The sequence below is a fragment of the Monodon monoceros genome, unplaced genomic scaffold, assembly GCF_005190385.1.
Source record: "Monodon monoceros isolate NGI ecotype Baffin Bay Population unplaced genomic scaffold, NGI_Narwhal_1 Super_Scaffold_19, whole genome shotgun sequence".
Classification (NCBI taxonomy): domain Eukaryota; kingdom Metazoa; phylum Chordata; class Mammalia; order Artiodactyla; family Monodontidae; genus Monodon; species Monodon monoceros.
In genome coordinates, this window is record NW_021703775.1 from 85,983,619 (window position 1) to 86,004,050 (window position 20,432).

The window sequence follows — 20,432 nt, forward strand, 5'->3', positions numbered from 1 at the left end:
TTCTCACTAAGGACGGAAACCTTCGTGCTCTCTTCTTTACCCCCTTCCCAGGCGCGGCTTCCACGCCCACCCCTGACCTCCAGAACAACGAGAGACGCCACACGCGCAACGAAACCGACGGGCACAGCGCGCTTCGGGGGTGTGGACCACGCCGCTGCTTTCCTTCCGGAAATGACGCCCTGGTTTCGCTGCCGGCGCGGAGTGAAGCCCTCGATCGCCGTCAAGGCGCTGGCCGGTCGGCGGCTCCAGAGGGTAGCCCCGGCGCAGCCTCCTGCCCGCCCCAGACCCTGTGACGACTCCAGGGCGGCCCAGGTGGGCCCTGCTCGACGCCGCGGCTGCGCCCCAGCAGGCAGTTGAGTCTGGGAGGCCTGGTGGGCGCTGGCTGAGCCTAGGCCCCTTGGGTCTGGGGCGGGCAGGAGGCCAGGCCCGGCGAGCAGGCTGGGGAGGGGAAGCCGAGGCGGGGGCCGGGTGCGAGCATCACCCTGGGAGAGACTATTTCCCAGCCTGACTCATCTCCTTCCTTGCTGGACTCGCCCTCCGCCCCCAGCGAGGAGCCCAGCGCCCCCGACCCACTGAGAGCAGCTCTTGGCAGAGGAAGCGCGGCTGCGCACGAGGCCAAAGCCGCGTTCCGAGGCTTCCGGGCACACGCTGCACGTGCGGGGGAAAAGGGCTGCGGCCGGAGCCGCAGAGGGTGCAAGGCGTGGGCGGCGGCCGGTTCACAGCCGGCGACCTGCTCTCGTTCAGGCCCCTCGCGGCCGGACCTCAGCTGCACTTAACCCTCGGAGGCTCCGTCTCCTTGTCTATACATCAGGCATGGCACCGCCTTGTACAGCCGTTGTGAGCACTTACGGAGCTTTAGCATAAAGCACGGAGCACAGCATCCATCGTGTAGGAGGGGGCACTGAGCACAGCCTCGTGGCCACCGCCGCCATCACCGCCACCCCCGTGTCCGACCTCCGAGCCCGTGGCGTCAAGGGCAGCACCACGTGGCAGCAGGCATGGCAGGCGGGCGCCCAAAGACGCATGGAGAGCGTGGAGCCCGCCGGGGAGGCCTTGGGGGACAGCCTTAGGGTTACAGCCTTAGAATTCATATGCACGTCCCCTGTGTCACACGGAGGTGAGTGAAAAGCAGTAAAAACAATCATCTGTGTGTGATTTAGAACATCACTGATTTAGTACCAATTACAAGTTCTGTTTTCCTATTTCTGGAAATAACTATTTTAACCATGTTTTAAGAGTCAAGGAGTGTTAGACTCTAAAAAATAGTGATGACACAATTTCCCCCATCAACGGATCAAATTATAAGAGAGCAAAGTTTTTCTTTTTACCTTTTAAGCTATAAAAGCCAGAAACCGATGCAAAGCTTAAGAGTGTCAGGTGGCCTGCTGTGGCGTCCACTCTGCGAGGGCGGAAGCCCTGCCACTTCCCTGCCGGGAACACAGAGGACCCCCCAGGAGGCTCCAGGAACGTCCACCATAGAGCAGCTGGGGACTGAAGCAGGAACTCGACAAGTACAAATAACCTCGTTTAAAAACCTGTCACATGCTGCCGCTCCTAACTGCTTGCTGTTACAGCTTTGGAAGCCCTTCCACAGACGACGCTGCAGCTAAGCTACACAGCAAGGCTGCCAGGCGGGTAGGAAAGGCAGGCTCACTTCCAGTCTGAAGACGGAGGCTCTCGGGGGCGCGGCTGCCCGCTGCCTGGAGATGGGGAGACTCTGAACCCCACATCTCTCCTTCCCATCACTCAGTGCAGTAAATCTCATCTTCTGTTGATACAACTTGATGCCTTCCACGTAATTGTTACTTTACAACCCAGAATAACTCGGGAAGCACTTCTGAACCTTATCTGCCTTTGGAGTCAGTATTACGAATGACACTTGTCATGATACACTATAATTTGCTTTGATTCTGGAACATTTTAAACCATTATCTCTTTAAATACTGCTCTGATGCCTCCGTTTGACATGAAGCAGGTGCACGTAGCCTTTTGCAGGATGCGTGAGTGGTCGGGCAGCCTGGCACTTGTTCACGTGTGTGATTTCTACACAAGAGGAAACGCTCCTGCTTTTCATTTACTAATAATACCGGGAAGAAAGATTTCAGGCTTCAAGCTTTGCCGAAAACCACCCACCGCCCCCCCCGGAATAATTCAGCAAGAACAGTGAATTGCATGGTCACAAGGAACCCGGTCAGCCTGCCTTTCAGGAGGGGGAAGCAGAGTGGTGGGAAGGGTACAGGGTGGCGTGATGTGCTTCTCTGAGGGCGGGAAAGTCTGGGTGAGCCCTCCATCAGGAGGGGAGGCGTCAGCGGCCCAACTTGGAGCGACGGTTACCTTGCTGCAGACGGCCTTCACCCTGTGCAGCCGGTCCAGCGACTCCTGGGGGTTCCCCAGGTACTGCTGAAGCTCCGCGTGTAGGATCCGCATCGAGAAGGGGACCATGGAGCCTAGAACCAAAGTCAAAGCAGAGTGAGTCTGTTTGCCGTAACTGAGCACAACTAAGCACCCTCTCAGAGTGAGCACCCATGCAGCAGGGAATCTGCAGATGTCCTAGCAGAAGGGATGACGGAATCCCTTATATCTTGGTAAAGTATGCGATGATGCCAATTATAAAACGTGTCTTGGTTTTCTCTGTACAGCTGTATGTTCTAGACAATGACCAAAGGAGAAAGCTGGCTGTCACTGCTTTTCCAGAGTTACGCCACAATCGTGTAGAAATTATCACAAAATGAGTAGAATGGTAGAGACCACCGCCTGCTCCAGTAAAAAAAACAGAACACTCATGGATTCTCTGTACTCCTTTGGGATGTCGAGCTCCTGTAGAAGGTTGCATAGGTCAGGTTACCGGGGAGGGAAATGAGAGAGGGTGCGCCTCGGGCCCAGGTCCTGAGGACAGAGCGTCAGCCTGACTCCGGGACGTGTGTGTGTGTGTGTGTGTGGGGGCCTCTGGAGTGAAAGTTCTGTGTGTGTGTGTGTGTGTGTGTGGCTCTGGAGTGAAAGTTCCACCTCAGAGCTGTCCCAGCGGAAGGAAGGCATGGCAGCTGGCCTTGAAGACTCCACTGCCCAGGACTGCCCCGGAGGGAGGGAATTCTGGGCAGTGCCACCTCCATCAGCGTGCTGGGGGCATGAGAGCAGTGATCCGAAAAGGACTGCAGTTGAAATGAGCTTTTACACAGTGTCTGAATGTGGCTGTGTTCTCTCAGGGTGAGGGAATCTTTCTGTTAGTGTCACGTTCCCCTCTGACATGACTTGGACATGTATCTGTATCAGTATATATCGTAATTTAGCAAGTATATAAGTATATAAATGCCATCAAATAATCAAACAGCCTGTGCTGATTATGAACGACTTAAAGGATGTGACAAAGCCAGCACAGGGCAATCTCACAGATCCAGAAGGGACCTCTCAGTACTTAGATCTGGACTACACTTTATTATTATTTTATTGTTTGGCTGCATTGGGTCCTCGTTGCTGCGCGTGCACTTTCTCTAGTTGTGGTGAGTGGGGGCTACTCTTCGTTGTGATGTGTGGGCTTCTCATTGTGGTGGCTTCTTGTTGCGGAACACGGGCTCTAGGCATGCGGGCTTCAGTAGGTGCAGCACACAGGGCTCAGAAGTTGCGGCGTGTGAGCTCTAGGGCATGCGGGCTTCAGTATTTGTAGCTCGCGGGCTCTAGAGCACAGGCTCAGTAGTTGTGGCGCAGGGGCTTAGTTGCTCCGCGGCATGTGGGATCTTCCCGGACCAGGGATCGAACCCGCGTCCCCTGCATTGGCAGGTGGATTCTTAACCACTGCGCCACCAGGGAACTCCCTGGACTACACTTTAAAGATGGTTAGAAGCAAGCTGTGTGACAGCTCCAAGCTGCTCAGCCTCTCTGTGCCTCAGTCCGTCTATCGTCCATCCAGCAACCATCAGCGAGGGTCTACCATGTGCCACACTGAGGTGGCTTCATGTTTGTGCTTCTTATCTTGAAAAATTGTATGATGCTCTATGGTCTTCAGTAAGGATAGGAAGAAGGACAAACAAAACTAAGGAATACTATGGAAAATAGTTTCTATTGTGATTGTGAGCCTAGGGAAAAGAAAGATGACAATTATTCAATTTAAATGTTTGAATTTTTTTTTTTGATGACACTAAATAACTGCCACGTCTGAAGAAAGTTGACATCATGGCATCAGTCATTTCAGCTTCCTAGAAAGAACCATTTCTTGACCGTTGGCATCACTAAAATGGGATTGCGCTAACATGGTAAGTCACACATAAGTTGTGTCTGTCATCCCTATACGTCAAACAGAGAACAGGCAATAGTCGTTCCCACGTGGTTTAGAATTTACCTGCAGGGAGAGAATCTCTAGAACACTTTAAGCTTTATAAGATAAATGCAGAAACAAAACGTCTGTGAAGTTCCCAAGCCCAATTTATAAATGAGCTGAATATATGACAAGATGGTCGGGAGTTACTTGCTCTTTGCCCTGGAAACTGCCCATGGACCTGGGGAAGTTTTTGCATTTAAAAGAACATATGAAAATATTTCAAACTAAATGAAAATGAAAATACTATTTATCAAAATTCGTGGGATGCAGCAAAAGCAGTGCTAAGAGGGAATTTTACAGTGTTAAATGCATATATTTAAAAGACCTAAAATTAATCTAAGCTTCTACTGTAGGATACGAGATAAAACAAGCAATATAAAAGCAGAAGAAAAGAAAGAAAAGTTAGAGCAGAAAGCAATGACACTGGAAACAGGAAATCAAGAGAGAAAATCATCAAAATCTAAATCTAGTTCTTTGACAAAAATCAATAAAATTTATAAAACTCTAGCCAGGCTAACCAAGAAAGAAGAGAGAAGACATGAATTACTAATATCAGAAATGAAAAAGGGGTCATCATTACTGATCACATGGACATTAAAAGGAAAATAAAGGAACATTATGAACAAATCTATGTCAACAAATTTTATAACCTAGATGAAATGGACCAGGTCCTTGAAAGACACAACCTACTTACTAAAACTCATACAAGGAGAAATAGATAATCTAAATAGGCCAATATCTACTTAAGAAATGAAATCGATAAATAGTAACCTTCCAAAACTAGAAGGCACCAGGCCCAGGCCCAGATGGTTTCACTAGTGGATTCTGCACAACATTTAAGGAAGAAGTGGCACCAATTCTCTACAGCCTCTTCCAGAAAACAGAAGTGGAGGGGATGCTCCCTAATTTATTCTATGAGGCCAGCGTTATAGAAAAATCAGGAAAAAATCAGTATTATAAGAAAGGGAAACTATAGATGAACATAGCTAATGAACATAGATACAAAAATCCTCAACAAAACTAGCAAGTCAAATCCAACTAGATCAAACCCAACAAAAAATTAGCAAATCAAAACTAACAGTGTATAAAAGAAATTATCCACCATGACCAACTGGGATTTATTCCAGGTATGCAAGGTTGGTTCAACATTCAAAAATGAATTAACATAACCCATCACATCAAACAAGCTAAACAAGAAAAATCACACAATAAATCAAGAGAAGCAGAAAAAGCATTTGACAAAATATACCACCCGTTCACGATTAAAACTCTCAGCAACCTAAGAATAGAGGAAAACGTCCTCAATTTGATAAAGAACATCTATAAACACCTACAGCTAAAAACATCTATAAACACCTACAGATAAAAACATCTATAAACACCTACGGTGAGAAGATAGGTGCCTCCCCCTAAGGTCCTGAATCGTGCCGAGATGTCCCTGCCCTTTTTACCACTCCTACTGAACATGCTGCTGGAAGTCCTAACTAACGCAGACAGAACAAAGACCCTTTGGGAGACCAGAAGAACGTGCCTGCAGTTCTGTCTTCTCTGGGCCCTCACACCGTCTTCTCTCCAGGCACCATCTTCTATGGAGTAACAGACATCCCTGTCCCAAACTGTCGAGCTTTCCACCAGAGCCTGTCTGTGCTGGACCGGACTCCCGCAGCTCTGGGAGGTGGACGCAGGCAGACGCCAGCGACAGGTGACACTCCACGTGCCTCCCTGTGACTCACATCTGGAGTTGGGACTCTATCCAGACAGCCGAGAGCAGGAAGAGAAGAGCCAGCACCGATCCTCCTTAACCACGTCACCCTTGCCCGTGGCTTTCCTGGGAGTGTCCGGGAGAAAGCCAGGGCTAAAGTGGGAAGCAGTTTCCCCCTCTTCTCTCTTGGTACCACTGGGAAGGTCTCATACTGCTTAAAAATCTCATAGAGCAGAAATCGAGAGGGAAGCACACACACAGCCTCATGACACATCAGAAAGAGAAATGCCCCTCTCTAGAAAAATATACTGTTCATACAGCCAAAACAAGAAAAGCAGCTGGAGAAACGCTATTAATCCCAGCTTGAACAGGTTAACAGCCAGTCACTCAGTGGGTTTCAGGTGCCAATGCAGGCACAGGCGCTGGATGTATGCTGGTCACGAAGGGGATGTGACCACTGTTCCCAAGCAAACCCCACAACCTCGCCAGTAAAACACAACAGAAACTGTTTCAACGTAACTCAGGCCTTTTCTGCTTTTGTTTGTTTGTTTGTTTTAAAGAACTGCAAATAAAAATACCTTTAAACTGATTCTCTCAGTCTAGCAAACCCAGCCTTGCTCTGTGTGAAGAGTCACTGGGAATCAGTGAAGCCCTTCATGCCAGAAGAATCCAGCAACATGAAATACGCAACAGCTCCACACCAGCCAGAAGCCTGTCTCCCCTGCATGGAGAGCACGCCTTGAAAAAGAGGGCAAGTCAGAATCTGGAAGGAAACGTATTTCCCAGTGGATCTGTTTTTCTGGAAAGTTCCCACATATAGTCATGACCTGCCAAAATCTAGGTCGCTATAAATACGGTAGAAGTGCTCTCATTAATCATTTAGAAAACATTAAATGAAAACACTCCTACACAATTCATGTTATCAAGTCCCCTGCAGTACTGCAGACCCACTCGGCAGCCACAGAATCAGAGCGGGATGCACCAGAAATCACGCAGGCCCCGTGCTGGGCAGCGAACTTGAAAGAAAAAGCAAGAGGAGGAATGTCAGCTTGACTCCAGCGGGGCACAGAGGCACGGGACTTCCCTGGCGTGGAGACGGTCTGGCCCTCCCGCCACCCACTCGCCTGTGTGCTGGGCGGGTGGCGTCCTCTCTCCACTTTCCTGGCCACCTGCCCAGCCGGACAGGGGACTGGGACATGGCCAGGCCGCTGGGAGGCCCGAGCGTGCTGACGCGATGGTGCCTGGTGGACGCCCAGCAGAGTGCAGACTCCGTGGACCCTCTGCCCACGGTCGGCAGGCTCAGCTCTCCCCCTTGGGGCCTGGCAGTTCCTCTCGCTGTCAAGGCAAGCAGGACCCGGTGCCTGACTGCTGCTCTGCACTTGCTTCCCTGGACCCGGCGCCCGCCCCCGTCCTTCCCCGACCCCTGCGACCCGGCGGCACGCGAGGAGTGGAGCCCCTGCTTCCTCTGCTCTGCCATGAGGACACAGGTCGGGGGACGCCTGTGCCTGGCAGAGAGCACAGAGTCCCTCACCTGCCACAAAACAACCCTCAACGAGACACTTCCAACTTCAAGGCTGCATCTGAAAACAAAACACCAGCCTGAGTGAGTCCTAGACAACTTATTAGTAAAGGGGTAATTCGGTGCTGCCCCAGAGCCCTGAGGCAGGAAGGGGAATTCAGGATGGTCCATACTGCCTCTGCATGAGCCTGAAACGCTGAGTCTGATGCAGGTGGCGCTGGGAACGCACGTGTCTCTCACGTTTCTCGCGTGAGACGGGTTACAGGAGGCTTCACTTGGGTGTCCTGACGATAGAAGTGGCGCCCCGAACTGCACATTTTTGTCTCTCTTAACCATCTGTTCCAGTAAAGACTGGACATGCCAGAGCTCACTAGGAGAGTGAGCAACGTGAAGAGCTGTAGGATTTGCTAACCAGCCTTCTCAGACCGAGGAAAATAGGCTTAAGTGATAAACTCGGAAGAGTTCTGGCACAGAGGAAAGTAAGCTGGAAATCTAACCTAAGCAGCAGATGTTAACTCTGAGACATGAGTTAATTTTCTCATGGAAAACAAAGTAAGACATCTGAAATGTGCTGAACAATTCTGAACCACCATGTATGGTTACGTGTTGATAAAAAGTTTCTGGATTTAGTCTGAGAACTAGAAATGTGAGTTGCATGATTCTGGAGGGAGGGCAGAAAAGGACTGAAGACCCAGTGACAGTTCACCTTTGCTGACCCAGGCGGGGAGGGAGCTGATGGGAGCCAGAGGGTCAGTCAGAGTGCGCGTCTCATCAGCTTTAGTCTGACTCGGTAACTCACAAGGATTGAGTTCCGAAATAAGACTTCACGTGAAATCATTATAGCCCTATTAACTTCAACTAAACACACAGATTTGAATTTAGTATCAGAAGAGGCACTGCTATCTGTGCGTTTCTTAAACGACAATCAAAATGTTTTTCATTTCTAACAGAGGGATCTGTGGCTTCACAGTTTTCCTCCAGGTGCACAGAAAGCTGGAGTGGACTGTCCTACGCAGAGGTGCACTTTGACAGCCCGAAGCTCACTTCCAACATTATGCTTTCTTTCGAACAGGAGACAGAATTCCAACAAAAGACAGAAAAGATGGTGCTGGGATGGGAAACCTTAGTGTCCTACAAGAGGCTGAAAAGAACTCCATCAGGAATGGGTATGTTAACATCAGGAATGGACATTTCATCTGTTTTGAAGATAAAATTTCAATGAATATGCGTAACTTAAAGAGTGAACCCAAATGTAATGTTAATAATAATGTATCAACACTGGTTATCAGTTGTAACAAAGGCGCCAGACCAAAGCAAGACGTTCATAAAAAAACACAGTAAATGATCTCGTAATATTATCCACGGATATAATCCCTCTAAACAGTTCTCAAGAATACAAACCCAACAGGAGGAGAAGCAATCTGTGTTAGAGTAACAATTACAATATCAAAAATAATTTGATTAAAAGCAAATTAAAGGGAGAAGGCTATTATAAACATACGAAGAATGGCTCTCAAAAGAGAAACAATGTGAAGGGTTTTGAAAAGGTACTTTAAAGCCTTAACAGGAACAGTAATTCTGAACTTGTCAACATTAAAGACAAACAAAACCCAAAACACTTATTTGGGAAAAGGCTGGCATCCGTGACCCTCTTGTTTTCTCCCCGGGAGCTGAGGTGGGAGCAGGTTTCCAGGGAGGGGTGGATGCTCCGCGGGCTGTGTAGGGTGGTACAGGGGTGTCTGTCTTCAGGGCCAAAGACGATGTGGGCAGGGAGCGTGGGGGACCCTTGCTAAGCTGACAAAAAGGTTATGTTGGTATTTTTTAGGGTTAGAAACAATATTTCCCAGAATGGGAGAAGATATTTGCAAGATTCATAACAAATAAAGGATTAAATACCTAAAATATGTAAAGAACTACAACAAATCAATAACAAAAAATAACCCAATGGAAATGTGGGCAAAGATTATGAAGGAGTGGGTCCCCTCAGAGGAAACTGCAACAGCCAGTAACACACAAAAGCCATTTAACCCTAGAAGATGTAACGAGAGGTAGAATTTCAGACCCACCAGATAGAAGTCTTATTGATAAGACTTATTCACAGGTGGGGAAACAAAAACTTGAATACACTGGTTTTGGGGATCTAAATTAGTATAACTACTTTGGAAAGTAATTTGACCATTTCTTGTAAGATTGGAAATACAACCACCACACAGCCTGGCACTGACACTTTTAATTTATGGAGAAATGCAGGAACACGTGGCCAAAGAGAAACACGCACCACAATGCATCGTTCAGTAGGGTCTGACACTGGAAAGATCCTACTTGCTCACCTTATGGATACGTATGGATACAAATAATGTTACGTGGGAAAAAGAGGCAAAATGAAGAAAGATACGCTCCTCATGTACATTTCAAAAGCCTGCGGTTCTCTCTGTATTGTGTGTGTGTGTGTGTGTGTGTGTGTGTGTGCGCAGTGGAAATGTCAAAACGTGACACGGAAACACAAATTCACGCTAAGCTGCTTTAGGAGGGGATGTAAATGGGGAGCTTTAAAGGCTGAATCAATAATACTTGAGCTTATCACAGAAAAAGTCTGAAGTAAATGTGAAAAACACGTTAATATTTGTTAACTATCTGGCTGCTTAATAAAACTCTTTTTTGACATTTAAAAAAATTTAATTTTTGTTGAGTAAAGAGTGGATTCAACCAGGAGGCATCCCAACATAGGACTTCTCGAAAAGGACAGAATTGGATGGGTAAGAGTACACAGGACGTGAGTGACAGAAAAATCAAGCATCTCCACCTGCGGGAACCATTCAAGCAGCCCAGTGACATCTGGTTCCACAAAACTGTGTGTGAGGACCCTGCTGGAAGCACAGTCAGAGTTCTAGACAGGAGCCTGCCATCCCTTAAGCAGCGGGACGCTGACAGGAAAGACAACCTTGCCCGGCAGAGGGGACAGGTTCTCACGGTGCCGCTGAGGCTCCGGGCTCAGGCTACTGTTTTGATATCTTCTACTGGCACGAACGACGCTGAAGCTCTGGGTTTCCCGAGCTGTGTGACAGTTACAGGTGGAGAAGCTCGGTGTCCGGGTGTCACCCTAGTGTATCACATCTGGGTGTGTCCTGCTGGGGTGTGGGGACCACACGTCAAGGAGGAGACGCGAGCTGTTTGTTCACAGCCCCCCGCCAGGGCTTCTAAACCCCACACCTGAGAATGAGCTCTGCTCACCACGCTGTGGGCAGTCTGAGATGCTTGATGCGAGCAGCTTCTGGCCCAGCCTCTCGGGCCTGGAATTACAGGGATGCACATACAGCAAAGAGGGGAGCAGCAACCGACGGAGAGCGCGAAGAGGGAGGACACAGGTGAGGGACGAGCAAGGAGAGTTCAAGGAAGGGGGCTTCTCCAGCCTCCGGTGGTCTGTTCAACAACCACTGCCGTCATTCTTTCTTGCGAACAAGAGTGAGAATTCCAAACAACTGATTAAAAGGCGGCCTGAGTGTGTGAAAACACACACTCCCTGAAAGTAACTCCATGAAAACTGCTAGAGGGCTTCCCTGGTGGCGCAGTGGTTGGGAGTCCACCTGCCGATGCAGGGGACACGGGTTCGTGCCCCGGTCCAGGAGGATCCCACAATGCCGCGGAGCGGCTGGGCCCGTGAGCCATGGCCGCTGAGCCTGCGCGTCCGGAGCCTGTGCTCCGCGACGGGAGAGGCCACAGCAGTGAGAGACCCACGTACTGCAAAAACCAACCAAACAAAAAACTGCTAGAAATGTTAGAGGATTTATAAGACCACAATACTCTTCCTTTCTTAGATGAAAATTAAAAAAGAAAATTTCATGATTTTTACTTATGACTCATTATGACTTGTTATGAATATTGTGAATGGGTAAAAATTATGCCCAATATTTAAATAAAATATATTAAAGCTCATTCATAAATGTTATTTATTTGTTTATATCATTATAGCTTCCTTTTAAAAGCACATTTTAATGACCTGCTTTGCTTATATACTGGAAGCTAAAATGAAATGAATGAATCAAGATCTCACATTTAGGCTTGTTACACCACAAAATGAGAAGAAAAATGAGTGAACATTCAGCATGTCATCATGGATGAATGTTCACACGCTTTAGCTCAAATATACGTACGATTTCTGTCTATTCCATAATCTAACTGAGCTGCTTAGTGACGCAGGGCCACCAGCTCCTCTTTATCCCCATCCCAGTGCAATGTAATTCCAGGCAGAATCAGAAGCCTGCGTTCAGTGTGCACATCCTCAGGACGAGATGTTCCAAGAGTTGAGGGAAGGATGACAGAGTTCTACGCCTGGACCCGAGGACCCGATTCCTCATTTTACAGGAAACTCGGCGTCGCCTCCGTGAACCTCTGTCCGTGAGGAGAACCAGCAGGGCCGCAGTGGCCACGGGACAGGGTACCTGTAGTTTAGAGCCGCTGGGCGATGGCCTGCGCGCTCAGAGTTCTGAGCTTTTGTCAGCAGCAGACAAAACACCTGTCAGCATCAGCTGCCAATCCCCGGACCCAGCGGAGGGCCCGGCGCTCTGCCGTGAGCGTGACCAGGCCCGGGGGTGCGGGGGAGGCCGTGGGCAGGCCGGCACGGGAGCCGTCAGGCCACAGTCAGGCACGGTGGGAAGAAACATTTTTTTCCTATGCTGAAGGGAAACATAGCTGCTCCTAACCAGAAGCATGGGAACAGCCGTCTCTTGATTATCAAGGCTGCCAGGTAGAATGTATTGAACAGAAATATCCCCACACTTCCCCACGTAACATGCCTTTAACCTTTCCATCGAACACCTTTCCACTATTAAGAAGTGGCAACAGAGACACATCCTCATTTGGGGTAGAAGCCTGCTCATCGCCTTCTGCGGAAGGGATGGACCACAAATGGCTAGGAAGTGTCGGTGAGAAAGGAACGCAGGACCTCCCACGCTGGGGGAGTAGCCCCCGGACAACCAGGGGATGCTGGGCCTCTCCAGACGAGCACGGGAGGACGTGGACCCCCCCTACAATGCCAGGCGCACGGATGAGCCTTACGGAGCGAGAGGACGGATACAGCCCTGCTCCCCAGTGCTGGGGGCTTCCTGGCACAAGTGTGGGAGGGTGACCTTCCGAGAGAGGAGGCGGACGTGTCTGCCTGCCCTGTGCAGACACCACGGGGTCCCAGAGCAGGAAGCGTGGGCGGGAGAGCAAGGCCAGGGGGCCTCCCACCCACTTCTAACCTGTGGAGCCACCACTGCTGCTGGGGCCACACCCTGAACGCTTGCTCACCAGGGCTCCTGGCTTTGGGCCCTTCTCACCTGGTCCTCCGGAGACTAGCTGGACCCGACAGGCCACTGGCTGGTAAGAAGTTTCACAAATTTGGGGCGGGAGCCCTGCCACCCCCTTCCTGACTCCGAGCAGTATAGCACGGCTAGTTCACTTCCACTCACTCGAGCCAACCTCATTGAGACAACCAGTCTGATTTCTGCCCTGTGGTAGGTTTTAAAACCTACCTTTTTCCCCCCTTTTCTACAAGGGGTGAGTTCCTTTAGTCAAAAAGAAGAAAAAGAATTTTTACACTAGTGAGGCTAAAAGTGTAACAGTACCTCATGCTGGAAATCCTCCTTCAAGCCTGGGAAAACTCAGGGCAACACAGACCAACTCCCGTTACGTGAAAAGCGAAGATGATGAAGGATAAAGCACTGAGGACTAAGAGAGCCTAACCCCCCAACCTTCCCTGTGTCCCCAAAGAAACAGATCTGAGATTTAAGGAAAAACAACGCAAAAAGAAGTTGAGAAACATGTTTTCACTTCTAGTCTTCTTAGTTCATCATTTACCTACCAAGTTAAGGAAGATGCTGATTTTTGATTTTTTGAAACTTCTACAAAAATTACCATCTTTATTATTAATTGGGCCTTTGTAGTCTCTTGTTACTGTTTTTATATTTTCTTCCCCAATCAGGCTCTGCATTTCCTGGCAACCAGGACCTTGCTTTGTTGCTCCACTGCTGCATCCAACAGACGATGACCAGCCAATCTTACAAAAGATGGCAGTGATCTATGGTTTGTCACTCGTGAATCAAGAACAGATGAGAAAAACAGCCAGTGCAGTGATTACTACGTGCGGCCACTTCTAAGCAACTTACACATACAACCTCATTCACTCTTCATGACTCTCCAGGAAGAAGCACGATTACCACCCCTGTTGTACCGATAAGGACACCAGGGTAGAGATGCCGAATCACTGGCCCAAGGTCACACACGAGTAAGAGGAGGGGCCCGGATTTAACAGGGAGTGTGGCTCCAGAGCCTGGGCTTTCAGTACCCATGCTCATGCTGCCTCTCAGAGGTCCTTCCAAATTGTTTTACATTTAATACAAACATTTGATGGGTTTCAAACATATTTACAAGGTTCTCCACCAAGAGATGTTCATTCTACCTCAAGGCTACTCCAGAAGGCTCTTTGTAACCGGCCCTCTCCCTTCCCCAAGTCGTATTTCTGGCCACCTTCCGACAATGACCCCATGCTGCAGCCCAGTGTCTCCAAAGGATGGTCCTGACCCATTGGTGGGCTGCAACCAGACTTAAATTAAATAAATCAGAATGGAAATTAGCAGAAAATGGCACAGAATCAGTATTGCTGCGTGACTGTCTGTCTCTGTTTCATTTCTGTGTGTACGTTTGCACTAGGTCACAATACAAGATTATTTTTTACTCCAGAGCACAGTCTGAATGTCACCACCTAATCCTCATACCAGATCTTAGTGCCATGGCACATCAGGTGCCCGAGAATGGGCAGACGGATGCGTCAGTGGGTCTGTCCAGCTCAGTGTGTTCAGGAGCCAGAGTGAGGTCACCCTGTAGGTCAAGGCCCACTGTGGGCCGCTCGTCCGATGACCAGGACTGGATATAAGTGCAGGCAAAGCATAGCACATGCAGAAGCACTGACATTCACCCCAGTCTTACCCCTACGCCCAGGGTACACATGAGGGTAGTACTCGTAATAGAGATCTGGCTGATCCAGGTTTCCGAAGGGCTCAAACTCCATCTCGGCATTCTGGAAAAGGCCCAGCTTCACCAGCAGTGCCAGCCTCACAAACCAAAGCTAAAAACCAAAACATAATTGAAATAATCGGTTATCTGTGTGTCGCAGGGTCAGAGACTCCTATTCCCTTTTAATTTGATATTAGAGCTCAATTTCAAATACATTAAAACAAGAGCTAAACTAACTTTCTTTCTTGGCACGTTTGCATAATTACAGGTTTATAAAAACGGATTTGAAAAGGGACACCCCCTGCCGGAAAGACAGCAGAATCCAGGGGCTGGGGTGAAGGAGGAGGGAGGCCGTGAGCGCAGGGGGAGCGGGCGGCGGAGCTGTGTCCGGGGAGCAGCGAAGGGCGTGGCATCTCGGGGGGAGGGGCATGGGGGGAAGCAGCCGGCTCCGGTGGCCAGAACACACGGCACCTTCCGGAAACCAGCTGAGGCCACGTGAGCGGGCAGGGCTGGGGCCTCGGAAGTGACCCAAGTCAACCTCGTTCCACCATGGAGAGAAACGAGGTGTAAAAGCAGTGACCGCGTGGCAAGGGCCGGACTGAAAAGCCGGGCACCGCTCCGAGCGAGCGAAGGCCACCCTGCTCCGGTCCGCCGTGCGTGCACGGCCGCCTGTAACCTGGGGGCGGCGGGCGGGGCTCGCAGCTGCAGAGCAGGAAGGTGGCGGCAGTCTGTGGGACGACCGTGAAGAGGGAGCGGGGGTCGGCTCACGCGGGGAGCGGAGCCGTGTCCGGGGAGGGCCACCCTGGCCATGTGGACGGGCTTCAGAGATGAGGAAGGAAAACCTGCCCCGCTTGGGCCAGAGGCCGTGGGACGCAGCGCGTGTAACGTGGCCGTGCGCTCCTGACCGCGCCCCGCCGGGCAGACGGAGAAACAGAAGCACAGCCCAGACCGCTGCGCCCGGAGGCCTCCAGGGTCCCTCCTCTCACCAGCTCTTCGCGGACTTGGAGAATCTGGAGGCTGGCTCGATTTGGGGGGGGGTTCCCACAGAATTTCGAATAAAAGTTAGCAAACGCCCCGTGGAGAGGCGGGAATTTAAGGACTTCTGTGCTGCACCTTCTCGTCAGAGGAGCTTCCCGTCGTTCAGAACTCTCCTTTCCGCGCTCCTCCCTCCTCCTTAAGAATTTAAGGCCCTTCCAGCCCCCAGACGCTGCTGAAGCCAAGAAGGCTCAGGGCGGTACCTGCAGGGAGTCGGCGGTGTGGCTGGTCGGCAGCCCGCTCTTGCCATAGCCTTGGCCGTGGGCCGTAAGGAGCCGCCCGCACAGGTCCACGGCTGCCCTCCAGTTCTTGCAGCTCTGAAAGATACGGGGACACGTCACCAAGGGCTGGGCGGCTCACACGCGAAGGCCGGACGGGCGTTAGGCAGGAAGGGTACCGAGCCGCAGACGCGCTTCAAGACGAGCGAAAGGGAGTATGTTACCAGTTAACCACTGACAGCGCGGGGGCAGAATTCTCTACGAAAGCTCCCCGACCACAAATCCGTAAGGCTGCTTTCCTTTTTAGCAAGACACCTCTATCTTGTGATTTTTATCAAATTACAATCGAATATTTAATTTTAATCTGTGTGCTGGGTATATCTGTATCTAAGGTCCGTGTGTGACTGTAAGTGGTTTATATGTTTAACATGATTCTATGTTCTCAATATGAAAAATAAATCAATGAACTACGCCGATGCAACATGTTCTAGGCCGTGTATCCACATGCAGCGCTTCATGTTATAACTAGAGGGATGCTGGCTGATACCGACACACGGGCTCAGGGGACTCGGCCTCACCGTGCCCATCTCTGCCCTGATGTGACACAGAAAGGAGGGCCACCAGGCAAATGGGCGGGGAAACATCACCAGAGGGACTGTTTGACCCTTTAAGAAGCTAGAAGTGGATGCTGGACGCAGGCTCTCCCGACAGAACAGGCACCACCCATTGCCGCGTCAGCGCACGGCCCAGTCCGCACGGCAGAGGCAGGTCAGGTCTGCGGAGCAGGGGGTGGAGCGGGGGGTGAACACACATCTTTGCACCCGTTAACCTTGGCTCCAGGGAGGAAGGGGGACAGTAAACTGCTGTTTTCAAGGACGCACTGAGTGATTTTGTGTCTGCGAAGTGCTTCTTGAACAAGAAGCCGGGGGTGCCGGGGGAGCGTGTCCAGCCTGTTCTTTCCTCAGTTAGAATTCACATTTCTTTTTATGACACAGTCAGCGAGGGCCAGCTCCTCGTGGAGGACCCCTCATTCCTCTTCTTCCTCTCTCACGTGTGTGTGTGCATGTGTGTGTGCATGCCCAGCCCGCTTAGTGCAACTGGGCCGGGACGGATGTTGGTGTGGCACGAGTCCAGGCTCCACGGTGAACTGGCCGTGTGCCCTAACGCAAGCCGCCTGCCTGCCCCAGCCACGGGCACCTCAGGCTCCTTGCGGCTCCTCGTGACCTGACAGGTCATGGCTTTTTAGTGCTGAGTGATATTCCAGCGTCTGGACGAACCACCGTTACCCATTCACCTGCTGAAGGGCACCTTGGCCACATCCAATCTGGCCACGATGAATAAAGGTGCTATGAACATGCAAGTGCAGGCTTTTGTGTGGACATGAGTTTGAAATCCTCTGGGCAGAGCAAGCAGCAGGACTGCCGGACTGGATGGCAGGCTCATCTGGCTTTACAAGGACCCTCAAGGCTGTGCACATCTGCTCTCCACCAGCAGAGAGTGGAGCCTGCTGGCCGCACGCCCGCCGGCGCCTGTGGGGTCAGAGCCTGGATTCCAGCCGCTCTCATAGGCGTGCAGTGGTCTCTCAGTGTTGCATGGGCTTCTCAACACTTTCTCGCGTTATTTTCCTCCCGCGTTATTTTCCTCACTGGCCCGACAGCCAGCACCAGCTACCGGATTCCCGTCAGCAAGCTGCAGCTGTAACCGGATGACGCAAACCCGATTTCTTAAACTATATCTTGCAGCCTTCCCTTTCCATGATGAGAAGACTGGCACAGAGACAGCGCAGTGTCAGGCTTCCTGCTCCAGGGCCATGTGCTGTCCAGCTCTGAGAGCCACTGGTCCATCCTGAGATCGGACTGGAGCCACTTCCCTCGAAACGGTCCCAAGTACGACAGGAACGATTTCCAGGAACACAGGCCTTCCTCGTTCTGGTGGGCAGCTCAGAACTACTTTTAGGCGGGTTAAGATCATTTATGCTACAACTATCTTCAGGTGCTTTCTCCGGTCTAAACTCAGCGCAACAACCCCTTTCTATGGCAACAGCGGCCATGTCCATCCTCCTTGAGCTGCAAACGTGGAAAGGGACAGGGAAGGGTGTTCCGCTGAGTTCGGACCAGCTCTGTGTGTACATCTCAGCGGGTCCCGTGTGCAGGGCTTGGTGATGGCCTCTTCCTGCCCGCCTGCGTCACACACGCTGACCCCTCCTGCTGGGGACACTAGATCGCAACAGAGCGCATGGGGCAGTCTTCCCAGGAAAGGACTTCAGCTGAGAGCGAGGAAAGGATGACCCAGTGAGGAGGGCAGGTGTGAGCAGCCGGGAAGCACAGGAGCAGGAGGGAAGGCCCTGTGGCCCGAGGGAGGGGGGCAGGTGAGGGTGGCAGCCCAGGTGAGGACGGGGGCAGGTAAGGCCAGGCCCCTGCGCAGGCTGCCAAGAGCATGGCGACATTCTGGAAACAGCAGCCCCTGCAGTGATGAAGAGTGAATCTGAGGGGCCATGCAGATGTCGCCGCAGCATTCGGGAGGGTGCCCAGTCCCCCAGACCCCGCGTCGGCCTGTGGACCACACCCACCGCCACTTGGCCCCTTCCGCAGGCTCCAGGCGGCTCTGTGCACCCTCCGAGGAGGTGGGCACTCATCTGCTGCCCGGGGACCGAGCGGCCCGCAGGGCCCAGGATACTCCGTGGTCCTGACAGGACACGCGGCCGCTGCCGCCTCGGAGGGACTGTGGACCATGCCCCCTCAATGGCTTGTGACTGGTCCACAGCCAGAAAGGCTCAGAGGCTGAGAAACTTCTACAGGATGAGATGCCTATTGAATAAAATAGTAACAAAAGGGGGCTTGCATGTGGTACATCTCATTTTACTCATTATTATTAATTGATATTGAATTTTACAAAAGTTTTAGTCTGCTAAAGACTGGAAAGTCAAAAAAAAAAAAACCACGAGAAAAACCCAAAACCCAAAACCAAACCCCACTGTCCTCAGTGCCGAGCCTGAAAGGCACAGCTGCAGATGCAGAAGGCAGGGGGACAAGACTGGGTGACAGCCTGGGCCTCTGAGACACTCGGAGGAAAAGAAACACAAGCAGCTGGCCGTGCGGCCTGTGCCTGCCCGAGACGGGACGTGGGAGAACCTGCCCGTGGAGGGTGGAGGAGCAGAGGGTGGGGCAGCGGCCGGGGCAGGGAGGACGCGCCGGCCAGTCGGCCGGGCGGTGACGCAGAGCCAGAGTGAAGGAAGGTGGCGTCCTGGGAGCAGGGAGGAGACGCGCGCGGGTGGAGGTCAGATCCACCAGATGGGAGGTGGACGAGCAGCGGCGGGCAGTTGAGGAGGCAGCTCTGGGGGCCTGCAAGTCGCCAAGCTCCCGGGGGCAGCGCCAGGGACAGCGAGACTCAGTGCTCCTTTCTAACCAAATACTCGGAGCCTTACAGAGCAAAGGCGGACCAAGCTGGAGACAGGCCAACTGCCTGCTGGGAAGGATCCTGACTGCAGACCTCTGGAGGCGAGTGCCCGGAGGGAAGGGAAGGGTTCTGTCTGGGGGTGGCGTGGGGAGGTGAGGCCATTCATTGAGGAGTAGGGAGAGGGGTGGGGTCTGAAAGAAGCAGGGATCCTTTAAAGAGGCACTGAGAGCAACCAGAAGAGCCCACCAGCACACACACACAGGGGACGGGACTTGGGTCCTGGGGACAACGCGTAACCCAACGTAAAACCTGACTCCTTAGTCTTTAGCTTCCTGCGGGCTCAGGGTGGTGGCGACCAATTAGGGAAATGGCTAACAACGTTCCTCAGGCGCCAGTACTGAAAAGTGGCTTGGGCAACACTGCTCTAGGGTGCGGTCTAGCTCACCCATCTTGCCTGCATAAAAGACAGCCTCGCATTCCAGGTAACTGTCAACTGTGACTGTGTCCTGTCTCCTCCTCTGGGTGAGGTCCTGGGGCAGTGGCCTTGTCTAGGGCACTGGTTTTAGCCTCTAATGGTATTTCTTTACTATGGCCCTTATCACGTATAGATGCTCAAAGATTTGTGAAACATGAAATAGTGAATTCATAGAACTATAAAAGGCAGTAAAAAAAAAATACATTAGTAATGGAAGAGATGCAAGTCACAATTTACTAGTGAGTTGACCTTCAACAGCTCCCACTGCCCCCCACCCCCCAAAAAAAAGAAAGAAAGAAAAAAGAGAAAAAAAAGCAAATGCCATTGCTAGCCTAAGAAATGAGAAAAAACAATTTTTTAAAAAGAACAAGTCAGGGCAGACAAGGAGACATGAAAGCAAGTACATGCACATGGTACCGGTAAACGTGCACTGCTATACTGTTTCTGAAAAATACGTATTAATAGTCTGTATTAATATGTCTCAAAACTGTCCCTACTCTGACCCAGTCAGTCTCCTCCTAGGATTGATCCTAAAGAAATAATCCAAGGAGGACTGGGTCCAGGACCTGCAGGAAAAAATCCACGTGTAGGTGGATCTATGCAGTTCACACCCATGTTGTTCAAGGGTCAACTGTAATATGGAATTGTGTTTGTATAACACATATACATATATATATCTATCCATATTCACACAGAGACACACTGCATGTATACACACACATACTAAACTAAATGTTAGTACATAATACCATCATGATATCGCTTATATGTGGAATCTAAAG

At 51.1% G+C, this 20,432-nt stretch overlaps 1 protein-coding gene across 4 annotated transcripts in view; it reads right to left on the reverse strand.

Moving 5' to 3' along the window:
* The window catches only part of TRAPPC12 (trafficking protein particle complex 12), a 62,504-nt gene that overhangs the window by 19,601 nt on the left and 22,471 nt on the right, over positions 1-20,432 (reverse strand). For all 4 annotated transcript variants that reach the window (XM_029231685.1, XM_029231683.1, XM_029231682.1 and 1 more), the window contains 3 exons: positions 15,765-15,878; positions 14,500-14,638; positions 2,335-2,447 (listed from right to left, as the gene is read on the reverse strand). In XM_029231685.1, the coding sequence (XP_029087518.1) occupies positions 2,335-2,447; positions 14,500-14,638; positions 15,765-15,878 (366 nt within the window). The remainder of the gene's footprint in view (positions 1-2,334; positions 2,448-14,499; positions 14,639-15,764; positions 15,879-20,432) is intronic.